The sequence below is a fragment of the Periplaneta americana genome, chromosome 8, assembly GCF_040183065.1.
Source record: "Periplaneta americana isolate PAMFEO1 chromosome 8, P.americana_PAMFEO1_priV1, whole genome shotgun sequence".
Classification (NCBI taxonomy): domain Eukaryota; kingdom Metazoa; phylum Arthropoda; class Insecta; order Blattodea; family Blattidae; genus Periplaneta; species Periplaneta americana.
Genome location: NC_091124.1, coordinates 116,671,498 through 116,687,203, shown reverse-complemented (window position 1 = coordinate 116,687,203; position 15,706 = coordinate 116,671,498). Strand labels below are relative to the sequence as shown.

The 15,706-nt window shown below is 35.0% G+C and overlaps 1 protein-coding gene across 4 annotated transcripts in view; it reads right to left on the bottom strand.

Annotated features, from left to right (window-relative positions):
• pbl (epithelial cell transforming 2 pebble) overlaps positions 1-11,283 on the bottom strand; it is a 192,599-nt gene extending 181,316 nt beyond the window's left edge. For 3 of the 4 annotated variants that reach the window (XM_069833481.1, XM_069833482.1, XM_069833484.1), the window contains exons 1-3: positions 10,977-11,283; positions 10,757-10,842; positions 10,423-10,553 (exon numbers count right to left, since the gene is read on the bottom strand). In XM_069833481.1, coding sequence (XP_069689582.1) covers positions 10,423-10,553; positions 10,757-10,842; positions 10,977-11,058 — 299 coding nt within the window. In that variant the 5' untranslated portion in view covers positions 11,059-11,283. Of the gene's footprint in view, positions 1-10,422; positions 10,554-10,756; positions 10,843-10,976 lie in introns of those variants that run through there. The other variant, XM_069833483.1, reaches the window with a different exon arrangement.
• Positions 11,284-15,706: the final 4,423 nt, after the last annotated feature.

Here is a 15,706-nt window from a genome sequence, read left to right as displayed (position 1 = left end):
CAGACAAATTTAAAAAAGCTGTTATTTTTTCAGACTCTAAAGCAGCAAATCAACAAAAGTGCTGATCTCCTTGCAAAGAAAGATGTTGAACTACCCCAAAATAGAATAAAAAAAATGTATCCTTCATGTCCATAAAAAGAACAACTGAAATTAGATATAAAGACAAAATATAATCAAGAAATACACAACAAAGTCAAAGATAAAAAGTGGAATATTACTGTTGAACAACCACAAACCATCCCTTAAGCACCTCGTAAAACTGCAGTAACACAATTCAGACTTATCACAGAACATGATTATTTGACAAAACATGTAAACAAAATAAGAATTTACTCTAACCTAAACTGCCTTCTATGTGACAAAGAAGAGGAAACGAAGAAGACCACCTCCAAATCTGCAAAGCCCTACCTGCTGGATCCATAAAAAAGATACTGAAGAGTAAAACTACTAGTGGCTTCATTGCCAAGGGCCAAGCATTAGAGGACGACAACAAAAAAATTGAAGAAATTGGTTTGGTTGGCTGTTTCTATGACATGAAATATCAATTGATTTTTTTTTTCCTCTGTTTACCCAATATAATACAGTTATGCTCACTGCAATTTAGGCCTTCATTTTTGCAAATGGTTCTTCACCAGCACTGCATCTGTTGCATTGTATATCATGAACTTATAAGGCAGTTTATGTTATAACAAAATGCAACTCAACCAATAGTGGCTTTCTTTTTTCATCCACAGAGCAACTGCTGTCTTTCTTGTCATGTCTATTACTTAAAATTTATCCCCCATATCAGCATATTCTTTCAAATCTTATCAATTATTATCAATTAGCTTTTGCTGTGGTGGTGGTGGTGGTAGTGGTGGTGATGATGATGATGATGATGATGATGATAATGATAGAGAGAATATCATCGAAATGATAGCCGTCCAAATCTTGGATTTAAAATATCGGCATCCTAATCAATTCAAATGAACAAAAAAGAAAATGTAAATTAATGTTAAAAAAATACATCATGAAATTTAAAAAAAATAATATTCTGCGACAATAATAATAATAATAATAATAATAATAATAATAATAATAATAATAATAATATGTGGTGCTACAGTCCTTCAAGGGCCCAGATCGACCAGCCAGCTGCTCAACTCACGTCCACATGTCAATGCAGAGGTGGACGATCATAAAATAAGTAATATATTTTTAGCTTTTTTAGTTTGTAAAAAATATATTACTGTACTTTGTTCGATCTGCATACTTGTTCCCCCATTCTTTTATGTGCAGATAGACCTATCCAACGTAAAAGTACATGTTATCTGGTTTTATTGTTGTTGTTTAGTCCAATGTCCAAAAACAGGTCTGAACCTCATAAGTGATACCAATAAGGCATCACTCACGAGGCAGCTAGGCCAGGAGATAATGGCGTAGGGTGGCAAGTTCCTTTCCCTCTGGTTTTATTGCTTCAATTAAATGAATTATGTTTTTAATTAGTAATATCTTCTATTGTTGCTTTGAAGCCAATAACAACCTTCATAAAATATTTTGGTGTTGTTTCAAATGTGAAGTTCACCGTAATCATTATCATCTTCCATCTTTTCAATGGTCTTCCTAAAGATCTCTTTTCTTTGGGATGGTAATTAAGAATATGACGAGGGATGCAGGTTCGATCCATGTCCATAATTGAAGAGATTTCGAGTTCTTTAAGAATGTCTGCATTTTTCTTACATAGCTAGCTGTTCTTCTCTTGTTCATAAGTTCATGCAAGGAACAGTTCACTATTCTCACTATTTTAACTCAATTACCTCTCCTTTGTATTTAAATTTATGTTTTTAAAACTATTTTTCCTGGACCAATAATACATTGCCAAAGCAGCCATAATTATTTACTGCTTTGGCGACAACTGGCATCATTACTGTAACAAAAGTTCTGGAATTCCTGTCACATATTGATCACTGCATTTGTGAAACATAAACATGGTAGGCCTAGTTAAATTCAAATTTTCCAAACAAGGAAAAACTTTTGGTTGAGCAATAGAACTTTTCGAAATCCAATTAAATAACTTTACACATGCACAAAATGAGGAAACTAGCACATGTCAAGTGTTGCAATACAGCCAGCCAATTAGAAATGCACACCATGAATTTCCAACCACTGCACAACACCCAATACATCTGTGGAGAACAGAGGCACATAACAGTTCTTTGTTATGTTACATTTTGCTTGACTTAAAAAGGATTTTGCTGCCCTGTACTTTTCATTCTGTAAAGCAAACGGACTGTATGAAGTTATGATTGTAGTGGTTGTGTGAAGTGATTGTAATCTGTGTTCTGAAATGGATCACTTATTAATAATATAATGTTGTGCCTTTATGTGCAGACAAGGTCTACTTGCAGATCTTATTAGACGAAGGTTGCTAAGAATGAGGATGTTGTGTCCAGAATGTGATACCACCCTTCACCCCACAATGAGATGAAACTGCACATATCCCGAGTTTTGTTGCAGACAAGGACATGCTAAAGTGACTCAGTCTCTGTGCAAAAGCGTGTGTTTTGAAGGAACAAAAAATATCACCAGAGCAAGTTCTGCTGATTACACATTCCTTTGCATTAAATATTCATAGCCTTCAGTGTAACTGAATGTTCATTGGGAGATCATGAGCAACACAAATGTATCTGACTGGTTCACTCACTGTAGTGAGGTGTGTATGATTACCACGGACAGCAAATATAATGCAGTCCTGGCCACGTCACTTAGATTGGCAAGTGCAAAGTTGGTCAATGCAATATTACCATCATGAATACATTGTGAAAGGGAACTGGATTCTCAGAATGATCAGTATGGCAACAAAGAAAGTGGGGATGATGATATAACAGAGATGCGAACACACTGTTCTAAGGCCATGCACAAGGGGGAAGATTTGGGAATTTAATCCATTTTCGAAGATATAAGCGAGTTAAAAAATGAAATATTTCAATGTGATACACAGTACCGGAGGTATACATATAATTTGAAATCATGATATTGTAACTACTAATAATTATTAAACAATTTATTTTAAAATGATTACAGACTTTAAATAATATTTTTCACGCTTCAAACCCCTTTCCCCTTTTATAAATCCTGCAACTGACCCTACTCTGCTCAATGTAATTATGCAACACACAGAGCTCATGAGTGCAATCCACATGATTCCTGCAGAGGATACAATTTACTGGTTGATGATTTTGCAGCCCACTTGATAGTGAATCATTCCGTCACATTCTTGACCCAGCAACCAATGTACATTAAGTGTCAATCTAAAAGAAATGCACAACACTTTTTTTATTCAATTTTTAGGATACATCTTTGCAACTTATGGAGTTCATTGAAGCATCCTTCCCACTTGTATTCATGAGCAGTGTTATCATTGCACTCCTTCAAGATGACTTTTGCATGTGCCATTCGTCAAAAGCAACATGCTATTGTAGAGTTCCTGTGTTGTAAGAACAAGACACCGAGACATTCATAAGAGGTTGAAAAGGTGTACAGAATTGTCTCTGTCAATTGCAGTACAGTTAGTCGATGGACAAGCAGATTATCTGGTGAATGAAGGCACACCAATATTCGGGATTCTCCTCACAGTGGTAGACAACACACTACACAAATGCCTGATAATGTGCAACGTGTTAGCAACATGGTTTTGCCTGTCAAACGTGTAACAGTGAAAGAACTGTCACTCCAAGTTGGAATAGGAGAAGCAAGTGTACACAGAATATTGAAGGAGTTGGGATTGAAAAAGGTTTGTGCCAGGTGAGTTACAAGGTTGTTGACAGAATCCCACAAAGGAATTCGAAACACAGTGTGCAATGAACTTCTGGAACACTACGAGAATGGTGGAAATGGCTTTCTTGTAAGAATTGTAACAGGAGATGAAACATGGCTGCATCATTTTGAACCGGAAATGAAAGGCAAATAATGGAGTGGCATCATGTTAACTCACCTAAAAGGATGAAAATTGCAGCTTCAGCAGGAAAAGTTATGGCTACTGTGATTTTCGATTGAGAAGGACTGCTGCCTGTGGACATCACGCCACATGAAACCACCATTAATTCCGACACATATGTGGTAACTCTAAAGAAACTTCAAGCTCAACTGCATTATGTTCGACATCGGCAGAAGCAGAATATTTTGCTGTTGCAGCCAATGCCAGGCCACATGTCAATCATAAAACCATAAACGAGACCAGAAAAATTGGACGAACAACATTGAAATAGCTGCATTACAGCCCTGACCTGGCACCATGTGATTACCATCTCTTTGGTAAACTGAAGGAATCCTTTCGCAGGATGAGATTGGAAGATATTGACTCCCTCGTGAATGTTGCTAATCAGTGGCTCAAACATGGTGGTCCAGACTTATGCCACGTGGATATACAGGCCCTAATTCCAAGGTGGCATAAGGATCAATCCATGAAAATGAGACAAATAAGTAAAAAATTAAAAATGTATTAAACTCCATTATTAATGCAGCATAAGATATGCAAAACATTGTAGGCTAGTTTTGTAGCATAAAATAATTGTGTTCAGTATTTTATAATTTATTAATTTTTAAGGTAATGTATATATAAGAGAATTACTTGCTATCAAAGGGGCTCTGACAAATAAAATTGGCAATACTGTAATCATGTGATTTAAAAAAGTGAGGAGGAATTCCAAGTTATTGTTGAATGCAGACTGCTTTAAGGAATCTTATTATCTACTCAAAGTTTATATTGATAAGTTTTTGTTTGTGTAATTCATGGGTAAATATAACACAGTTCTAATGTCACACAAAAAAAAAAATAGTAAAGATTTATTCCAGTGACGTAATTTGTGAGTGAATAACTTCTCTCTCTCTTTTTTTTTTTTTTTGAGAGAGAGAGAGAGAGAGGTTAACATTGGTCTGTATCTAACAATGTATTTTAAATGAACTTAACTATAATTTTCACTGAAAAAAATATGTTAATGGGTGTGACAAGCAAAATAATAAGACATTTAAATATCGTCTATAATGACTGACTACAAAAAAATCGATTGATATACACTGGTCTGCAAGAATATTTAAGCGCATACTGTATAATAATTATTGTTTTAGTCATTGTTTTATATAAAATTTCATGAATTGAAGTTGTGATTGTTTTTTAAGAAAATGAAATTATAAGATGTAGGCCTATACAAAGAGAACACAAAGAACGAGAAAAAAAATTAAGGAAGATTCAGAAAAATGTCAAGCTCACTTGAAAAAAGAAAGAGAGATGCACATGCAGCGAATAAAGGCAGTAATTATTATAATAACTTGCGTTACCGTACTAAATTTCTGGCTGTGTAATAATTACTTAATATATATGTACATATGTAAACAAATCACAAGGGAGAGGAGAGAACAAAAAGAGAAAGAGAAAGAGAAGAAGTTATTGTTTGTAAACCATTTTCATGTGAAAAGCAGTTGTTTATTCTGTAAACACTTTACTTCATTGTTTAAGAGGAATTAATAGGATTTACCTGCTTCACATGTGTGATCTGTAAGTACTTTTCAGCATTTGTTTAAAAAATAATGATTGAAATAAAGTATTATTGATTGTGTGGTTGTGAAAATGTAGTTCATACTCTCCAGTCATGATTAACTTATGTAATGAGTTTTCTTAGAGTGATTTGTGGGATGCACATAACGCGGAAAAATTAATTCATTAAATTATACTATTGATGAAGAGCCATCGTAATTTTTGGAGCCAGTCATTTAAGAGAACATGAATGATTTTTAAAACTTACATAATTTCACCCAAAATTTGTAAAATGTAAACTACATAAAGGTCTAATAGTTTTGAAATTATATTTTTAAAAATATATTTTATATTGATGTCACTAAAAAGGCTCTTTGCGTCAAAATTTTCAAACTTTTTAGTTCATATTTGCTCAAAATCTTTAAAATAGTTATAGGAATAAAAATTAATTAGGTTTTAGAGCTCAGTTTAAATAGAGAGACAAATAAATGTTCAAACTTTATGAATTCATCATTACAGCATATTAAAATTAATCTAAGTGCAACATGAATATTCCCCGAAGGAACTTAATATTTCATACAAATGCTAATTAAATTTTATTTAAGCCTATCAACATTTAATTGACCTCTGTAAGAAGTTTCAGACTTATATGACAATAACTGTTGTTCAAGGAGCTCTTTTTATGCAATAAACTGCTTAAAATTTTATAGTCGTGAAAACAGCATTAAAAAAAAACATTTCTCTCAATTCACGCACAGTATGTTTGGCCACACTTCAGTATATGGTTAGATCATATAATTATGATCATAAAAACTAAAAAACATGGATTTTCTTAAATTTTCAGCATTATTTCACCACAGTGTCAAATGATAGTTGCACCTGTCTTGTCTTGTCTAAAATCAATTTCTCTTTTATCCAGAATAATGTCTATATCTGTGTTTGTGTTGTGTTTGTGTTGTGTTTTGTACCGATGTTTGACATTTTTTTACAAATAATATAGGCCTATCTATCTATATATATATATACTTATTAAACACTGTACTTCAATGCGATGTTCAATATATAAAAACTGAACCTTCTACTTATCATTTAAAAAATCTCGCTTCCAATCTGACATGATCTGCAATGTTGTATGTGCTGTACACCCTTTCTTACTATGTATTAGCAATGTGCTTCAGAGAGAAAAGTGCCGTGCTTTTAGAGAGAGCTTAAAAAGCTCGTGCTCGGAACTACTACTAAGCACCGCATCACTGCCGTAATGGCACAGTTGGCAGCTGATTGATTATTTAGCTATTATAGCTGATGGTGCGTTTTATCTACAGAATTTATTCCGAACACCTTGCTTTGACAAAAAAATACACAATTCGGTCAAACTGTATTTTTATTGCATTTTATGAACCTTACTTTGACTTTGGGGATACGTACAAACTACTAAAATTGAGCGGAAAGCAATAATAAATAACTTTAACCTTGTCACAGTCCTAAGTCTCGTGTCACTCATCTAATCAAATCTAATCTTGCCAATCCTCGGTGTTCTGTCACTTAGTTATCTCCTCATCTAACCCACTCTAAGCCTGTTACATTCCTCGACCTCAGATTACTTATTTATCCCTCTAACCTAACCTTTAACACGCAATATTTACGGAAAAAAATCCCTGCAGAGAGTAAAACACAGTGTAACACGATCACCACGATCAGACACTGACACTAATGTACTGCCTCCATGGTAGCACAAGACAAAATGACAGACCTACTCATAATACATCACAACACCCTCTATGTAAGGACCATCAAAACAAACACACCAACCTCTGTCACCCCCTATCAAATATATCGCACAGATGGACCTCGAGGACATTATGGTGGCACTGCTATAGCTGTTAAATCAACTTTATATCACCGACATATATCTACACCTAACTTTACAAATCTTGAAGCTACATTCATAGAAATTCCAATAAACAACTCAAACTTGCAATTAGGAGCTATCTATTACTCTCCAAATCTGAAACTTCTAGACAATGATCTAGATTTGCTTCATGAAATGTCAAAAAACTACATTCATGCTGGTGATTTCAATTGTAAAAACCCAAAATGGAACTCAAGAATTATTACTCCGAGAGGAAAACAACTTGAAGCACACGCTTCCCTACATAAATATAACATAATAGCTCCCTCACAGCCAACTCACTTTCCATACAATAATCTGCATATGCCAGATGTATTAGACATTGCCCTTGTCAATACTACTATTACACCTCTATACATTGAAACAGTTTCTGCTCTGTCTTCAAACCACGACCCAGTCATTCTAGTTCTAGATCACATTCCAGCTTCTTCTATATTAAAAAATGACAAAAGAAAAACAGTCAATTGGAAATTCTTCAGGGAACTCGTAAACTCTTCCGTGCCAGGCAATATAATCATTGAATCAAGAGAGGACTTAGATAAAGCTGTACAAATCTACACCTCCACAATTAGTAGTGCTATCAAAATCGCAAAAACTGCATACAATAAGAACCCAGACACAGCTAAGAACCTAGAAATTCAAACTCTTTGCAAACAGAAACGCTTAGCTAGGAAAAAGTGGCAAAAAACTCGAAATGAAACTGACAAAAATATCTATAACAATTTAAAAAACAAATTACACAGAAGAGCTTTTGAACTGAAAATAGATAAATTTGAAGCCGATGTCAAGGATGCTGCATCTTCGAATACTATCTGGAAAATAACAAAAAGACTTACTTCATCTAACAACATCAATAAACAGCAACCCATACATACTACAAATGGCATCAAATACAATCCACAAGATAAAGCTGAAGCAATTGCTGAATATCTAAAGGATCATTTTAGTGAATCAACTGCTGACCCGAACTATATGATCTCAAATCAAGACATGATTGACAATATTAATAGAGATTTAAAAGTTCATGATGCAAGTACTATTCCTCATACAACCCCTTCAGAAGTTAAAAAAAATTATTAAGACTTTAAAATCTTCAAAATCTCCTGGACCAGACAAAATTAGTAACTTAGCTCTAAAAAATCTACCAAAGAAAGCTATATGCCATATTACTAAGTTGTTCAACTCAGCATTGAAAACTCAATATTTTCCCTCATCTTGGAAACATTCACAAATCATTACAATTCCTAAACAGAACAAGAACTCTATGTATTGTCAAAATAGAAGACCAATATGTCTTTTGAATACACATGGAAAATTATTAGAACGGATCATCCTCAAACGAATGTTGCCTTATACAGACACCATTATTCCTCCTTGGCAAACAGCTTTTCAAAAAGGAAGATCAGTAACTCATAATGTAGTCTCTCTCGTAGAAGACATAACCAAAGGCTTTAACAACAAATTCTACACAGCAGCCATCTTTTTGGACGTTTCTAAGGCATTTGATAAAGTTTGGCATTTAGGTCTGCTGTATAAACTTAATAAATTTCTGCCTCGCTCATTAACTCACCTTCTAGCTAGCTACTTAGAAAAGAGATCTTTTCAAGTCCTCATAGATGGCCAACTATCTTCCACTTATATAGCAGAAGCTGGAGTTCCACAAGGCTCTGTACTTGGTCCTATATTGTACTGTCTCTACACTTCTGACATTCCTACTACTCTCAAAACTAAAACACTTCTGTATGCTGATGACACAGTTATATATAGTGTTAAATTCAGTCCTCAATATGCTGTCTCCGCAGTTCAAAACCATGTACTTCTATTAGAAGAATGGCTTAAAGAATGGCGTATTTCTTTAAATCCTGAAAAATGTCAGTCAATAATTTTCTCCAAGTGTTTAAAAAGACCTCGTGACAAAATAAAAATATGCAATCAAGAAATTCAATACAGTGACCATGTAAAATATCTTGGTATTACTCTTGATAACAAATTGTTATGGCACAAGCACATAAAATCTGTAACAACTAAGAGCTCTCTTAGAATATCTCATCTTTACCCCCTGTTCAAATCTCCTGTCCTCAGTCTAAGAAGAAAAGTTATGCTATACAAAATGCTGATTTTACCGATTCTAACTTACGTTGCCCCGGCTTGGTGTTATATTCCAAAAACAGTGTTTCAACCTCTTCAAATTGTTCAAAATAAAGTGCTCCGAATAATACATAATTCAGACTGGTACACAACAAATGCACAAATACACTTTGATTTGGACATGACATTTCTGAAAGACTCATTACGTGAACAAGTTAAGAAGTTTTATAACAGTGCAAATTCAAGTGAAAATCCATTCATCAAGCGTCTTGGTCAATACAATGCAAATTTCTACAAGAAACACAGAACACCAAAATCCTTTTTAAGTGAATAACATGCACTTTTCCACAACCTCTGACTTCCTTAAACCTACACTAATGTCTCTGTGCCCAATTGTTTTGACAGCTGGACATGAACAATATTTGAATATTTGTGCATCGTTATTTGAATTTACACTAAAATACGAAAAGGCAGAAAACATATTTGTTTTGGAACTTTATCAATAAATTGCTGAATGTGGGAAAAAAAAAAAAAAAAAATCCTATCAACTATACCGTACACTTAAGTCCAGCCAAGAATACAGACCAAAAAGTCGTAATATAAAAATTATTGCTTTCCGCTCAATTTTAGTACTAAAATCAAGGAGTCCTGAATAAAATTTTGACGAAAAAACGCGCCGTCAGCTAAACTAAATAATTACCGGAATTTTGTTTTCAATGGCTTGTAATGCATTATTTTTGTAGTTACTTTGCCTTATATAATATTCCAGCTGAGAAAACTGGATCGCCGTCACATGTTGAAAAGAAGAGCTCCAAATGCAACTATCTTTGCAACCATACTTCGCATACGCTAAGTTACTGTACAGTAACACGATAATGAAAGACTCGCAACATTGTGCTTTTAATACACTAACCTCTGTTCTGAAGCGTGTATGGCTTCATAAACTGGACCAACGAAATCCTCCAATACGAACACGGTATCCCAAGAACCATCATTAATAAATTCTGACCCACTCGCTGATGATACAACTGGCACTCCAAACACCTTTAAGGAATAAGTATTAAATCAATATAATTATTTTTTCCATGCGATTTCAAATTATAACCAAATGATTATGAATTTCATATGAAAACATGGATGAAACATAGGCTACTTATTTGGGTACAGAGGTTATTGTAACTATAGAAAAGTATTATGAATATTTGCAACATTTTTAAGCTTCTTAATATGTAATTATTTTCATTTACCTGCGCTGCCTCAATTATTCTTGAATCATTGCTTATCTCTCCAATAAGACATATTCGAGTTCGAACTGATGTCAAGTGCTGTGAACCTGAAAGAATTTCAAGCTTAGCCCATACAAAACAATTCTAACCTAACATCACTTATTGAAAACATGCACATTCCGTATGTATGCGGACAATATATAATATCCCACCAATCTCAGTTACAAAATAAATCACTTACACACACTTTCTTCACTCGCTGTGTTAATGCTGCTTATACTTGTCACTTGTGACTCGGCGAGACAAACGTTCGTCTCATCCATCTTGGTTGTTTGGTTACAATATGAAACTCTTCACAACACTTATACGTAAAACTTAAAACTTAATAAAAACACATAAAAATCGTCCCAAATCATTTAAAATACATTATTATTTACAGGATATTCTCGATATTAACTCATTTTCAGTCTCTTCTTCATTATGGCTGTGACGTAATTCATTTCGATTCGAACTTCAACTGCACCTGGTTCAAACATATTATGAGCGTCCATTGGGTAAGACGTAGCACGTGATAATGACATCACTGTTTTACAAATGGACGTCCGCCCCCACTTTTCATTCATAACCTTGACTGAATACATGATGCATTATACGTGCGTACAGATTACTATAACACTTGTCTTGAATACCTGACAATGATGACGGCCGAGACTTGAAAGCAATTATATTGTCCAATAAATGAAAAGACAGACGCTATAGCGATGTATTTGCTACATAAAAAGTACCTACTCTAATCGACACGTGCTGTTTTAGGGTACCAAGGCTGCTTTATTATCTAGCAGTCCTATGTGTATTTATTTATTTATTTTAGTAGGTTATTTTACGACGCTTTATCAACAGCTTAGGCTATTTAGCGTCTGAATGAGATGAAGGTGATAATGCCGATGAAATGAGTCTGGGGTCCAGCACCGAAAGTTACCCAGCTCATATTGGATTGAGGGAAAACCCCGGAAAAAATCTCAACCTGGTAACTTGTCCCGACCGGGAATCGAACCCGGGCCACCTGGTTTCGCGACTAGACGCGCTAACCGTTACTCCACAGGTGTGGACTCCTATGTGTATGCTGTACAATTATAATATTGGTAAATGTAGATAATTCTGTTAAATAATACCAATGCACCAATGTTTAGCTTTTTTGACGTACAATACATCTTTAGATTTGGATCAAAATATGGGGTATGGAGATGTCTATGCTGTCAGGGTTGCCAAATTGTTTTCACAGAAATTCGCAAATATTTCATTAAAAGCCGTCTTTTAGAGGAAAAAAATCGCTCAATATTTTAATTTCACACTATCTTCTATCTTAATCAGGAACAAAAATCCTGTGTATTATAAAATCTACAACATGGTGAAGACGTATGTATTATGTATGTATTAATACATGTAACATCTGTCGATTCATTAATAATAATTCATGAAAATGGTGCTTCTTTGATATCTTATATTGCTCCTTTAGGACATTAATGACTATTACAGTCGTAATTATTGCAGTGCACTTCGTTCTGCGAGGTTTAAGATAGATGTACAGTCTTAGGCCGTGTCTCAAAGCTCAAGTCCATACTACACATTAAGTGACTAGCAACTAGGTGACTTGTAAACTACACACTAGGGAGCTTTGGAAATGTATGCTTGAAACATGGCCTTCTTCATAGATTATTTTTCTAAAAACCATGACATCACGGTGCAGTACTAAATTAAGAAGGCAGTGTCCTAATGCAGTTTCATTACGAATTATGTGGAAAAGATGAGGCTTAATATATTACAATAATGTAATACATTGTACAGAAAGTACTAACAATGTCAGTGTTCAAAGTTAACGTGTTATTCCACATTATATTTACATTATTTCACTCCCAAAGCATTTTCAGATTTCATAACCCCAATTGCTGATGAGGTATCCATGTTTATTTAGTGAACAAGTCAACAATCAAGCAAACATTTTCGTTTACTAGCTACTACAGACTTGATTGCTATGCACTATGTAGCTTTGGATCATAACTTCTGACGTCACATCCGGCTATTTAGTCAACAATCTAGTTCACTTCAGCTGAAAATGTAGCTTCTTCTTTTTATCCTCTCAGTGTAGCTTTGAGACACGGCCTTAGAAAAAAGTTTTATCTCACAAATACTTTATGCAAGTCCCAGAAAGAAGGCAGTGCGCATGATCAGACATAAAACGAAACAAAATTAATTGTATGACTCAACTAGTCGTTCTCTTGTGAACCAGGTCGCTTATCCTCTGATCATGCGCACTGCCTCCTTTCTAGGACTTTACAAAGTATCTGTGCGACAAATTTTTTTTCTAAGACTAGGCTACATTCCTACATACACTTGGACAATTTAAATGAATAAGTTCGCTTAAATGATGAACAGATTTTAGTTACAAAACTACCAACTGAATTTCAAATTTTGTTAATGAATTAGCAACTGGAAACATATTTTAAAGTTTAGATTGGGATATGAAAGAAGCTGCATTTTCATGAATCTCCATGTTGTTTTCAAATCTGCTTTTTGTGCCCTTAGTTCCATTTAACATTTGTTACTGTACTTTTCTCACTTTCTCATTCCAATTATACAAAATGATAATAATAATAATAATAATAATAATAATAATAATAATAATAATAATAATAATAATAATAATAATTCGTGGCGCTACAGCCCATAAAGGGCCTAGACTGACCAGTCGGCTGCTGGCCTCATACCCACATGCCGAAGCAGAGGTGGACGATCATCCAATCAGAATGGAGGTATTGTGTGGTTAGCACGATGATCCTCTCAGCCATTATAGCTGGCTTTCACAACTAGATTTCGCTACCTATCGTAGCTCCCCAAGTGCATCACAATGCTGGGTGGGCACCGGTCCCATACACTGGCCGAAATTTCATGAGAAAATTTCTTCCCCATGAGGACTCGAACCAGCGCGCATTCCGTAATGCGAGTCCTACGCAGGATGCCTTAGACCACAACGTCATGGCGTGGGACTTATTAATAATATCGCAAAAAGAAATATTACAAAACACAGTGCAAAAGGTAAAGGGGCGAAGATGGGCTCATTGTTTATAGCCATCTTATCTTGTAAATAATTAAACACAAAATAAAATTTAATAGCATTTTTAATTCATTTATTTTATGACGCTTTATCGATTGCGATGATTATCTAGCATCTGAATGAGACGGTGATAATGCCACGAAATGAGACCAGAGTCCAGCGCCAAAAGCTACCAAGCATTTGTTCTTAATGGGTTGAGGGAAAACCCTGGAAAAAGGATCAACCAGTTACCTTGTCTCAACCAAATTTGAAGTCGGGCCCGCTCGATTCACAGCCAGACATGCTAACCGTTACTCCATAGTGGTGGACAATAAGTAACTCATAATCACCATTGCTCTAAATAACACTAACACTGACAGCGAATAATACAGTAAAAAAGCTGTTCAACTACAACAAATTTTCCTTGCCAAAACTCACAAATTAATAATATTAATTGAATGTAAGTTGCAACTTGCACTGCGTCTAGTCTATGCACTGGAGTTTCCTCAGATAAGTGACGAAGTGGGGATAGGAAAATCCCTTCAAATACACGTGATTTAACATACTGTAGGTAGAAGAACCATTGATTCAGAGATAAAAAAACCCATGTGATGACAAATATTAAAAAAACGAAATAAAACAATAATAAAGAAAATGACAAGGAGTTTTCAACCGCCCAAATTTCGCTCGCCAAAATTTCTAATAGCCCAAAAATTCGCAAATAGCCTGAAGTAAAAATGAATTGCAAACAGGACTTCAGAGTAGCCCAATCCGCGACTTTTCGCCCAATTTGGCAACTCTGGCACTGTAGCTGGCGCAGCGACACTAAATCAGTGTTGCCAGCCCTTTACTTTACTTTACTTATGGCTTTTAAGGAACCCGGAGGTTCATTGCCACCCTCACATAAGCCCGCCATCAGTCCCTATCCTGTGCAAGATTAACCCAGTCTCTATCACCCAGTAGCGGCTCGTGAGATTTGATGTTGGGGGTTCACATATTGAATATCGGTACTCATAAACAAGTTACGATATTAATTTATAGCATTACTGTTTTCGTGTACATAAACTCGTTTTTAGAAAAAATAAACGTAAAATCAAACTGTAAGAACCAAATACTCACCTAAACCAGTAATTCGGAAGAGGATGGTGTTGCTGTTGAATGTTTGTTGAAAATATGTTGATCACTCTCGTTGAAATCCACACATTCCGTAACCATGGATTTTTCAATGGATAGCATTGCTAAGGCCGTTAGGCGTTCTTCCATCATCGTATTTCGAAGGAACGTTTTCACCCGCTCTAATGTAGAAAAAATCTTTCTGCTTCCGAGGTAGACATAGGTACTGTTGCTATTATTTTCAGGCGCTTCGACACTTCACTGAATGACACTACCACGTTATTTTTGATGAGGAATTGCAAAATATCGACACTGGACACATTTCTGAAGTCATTTCTCATGTAGATCACTTGCAACTCAGATTTCAGTTGTAATTTAAGAAATGGATATGTTTCTATTATAGATTTCAGATTTTGCTCGGGGAACATTTTGTTATAATTTGGAAAGTGTTTCGAGTCGAAAAGATTTGCTGCCAACATGTGATTTGTAACACAGAAGTGAAATTGATTAAACCTCTAAAGATCCCCGGGTTTGATGATGAAGTTTTTTCATCATGTCCTCGCAGTGCTAATTCAAATTCACCACAAAACTTGAAACAATCGATAATTTTCGATAACATATCGATTTTTTCTCACCACGTCATTATGTCTTTCTTTTTTTTTTTTTCAGTAGGTTATTTTACGACGCTTTATGAACAGCTTAGGTTATTTAGCGTCTGAATGAGATGAAGGTGATAATGCCGGTGAAATGAGTCCGGGGTCCAGCAC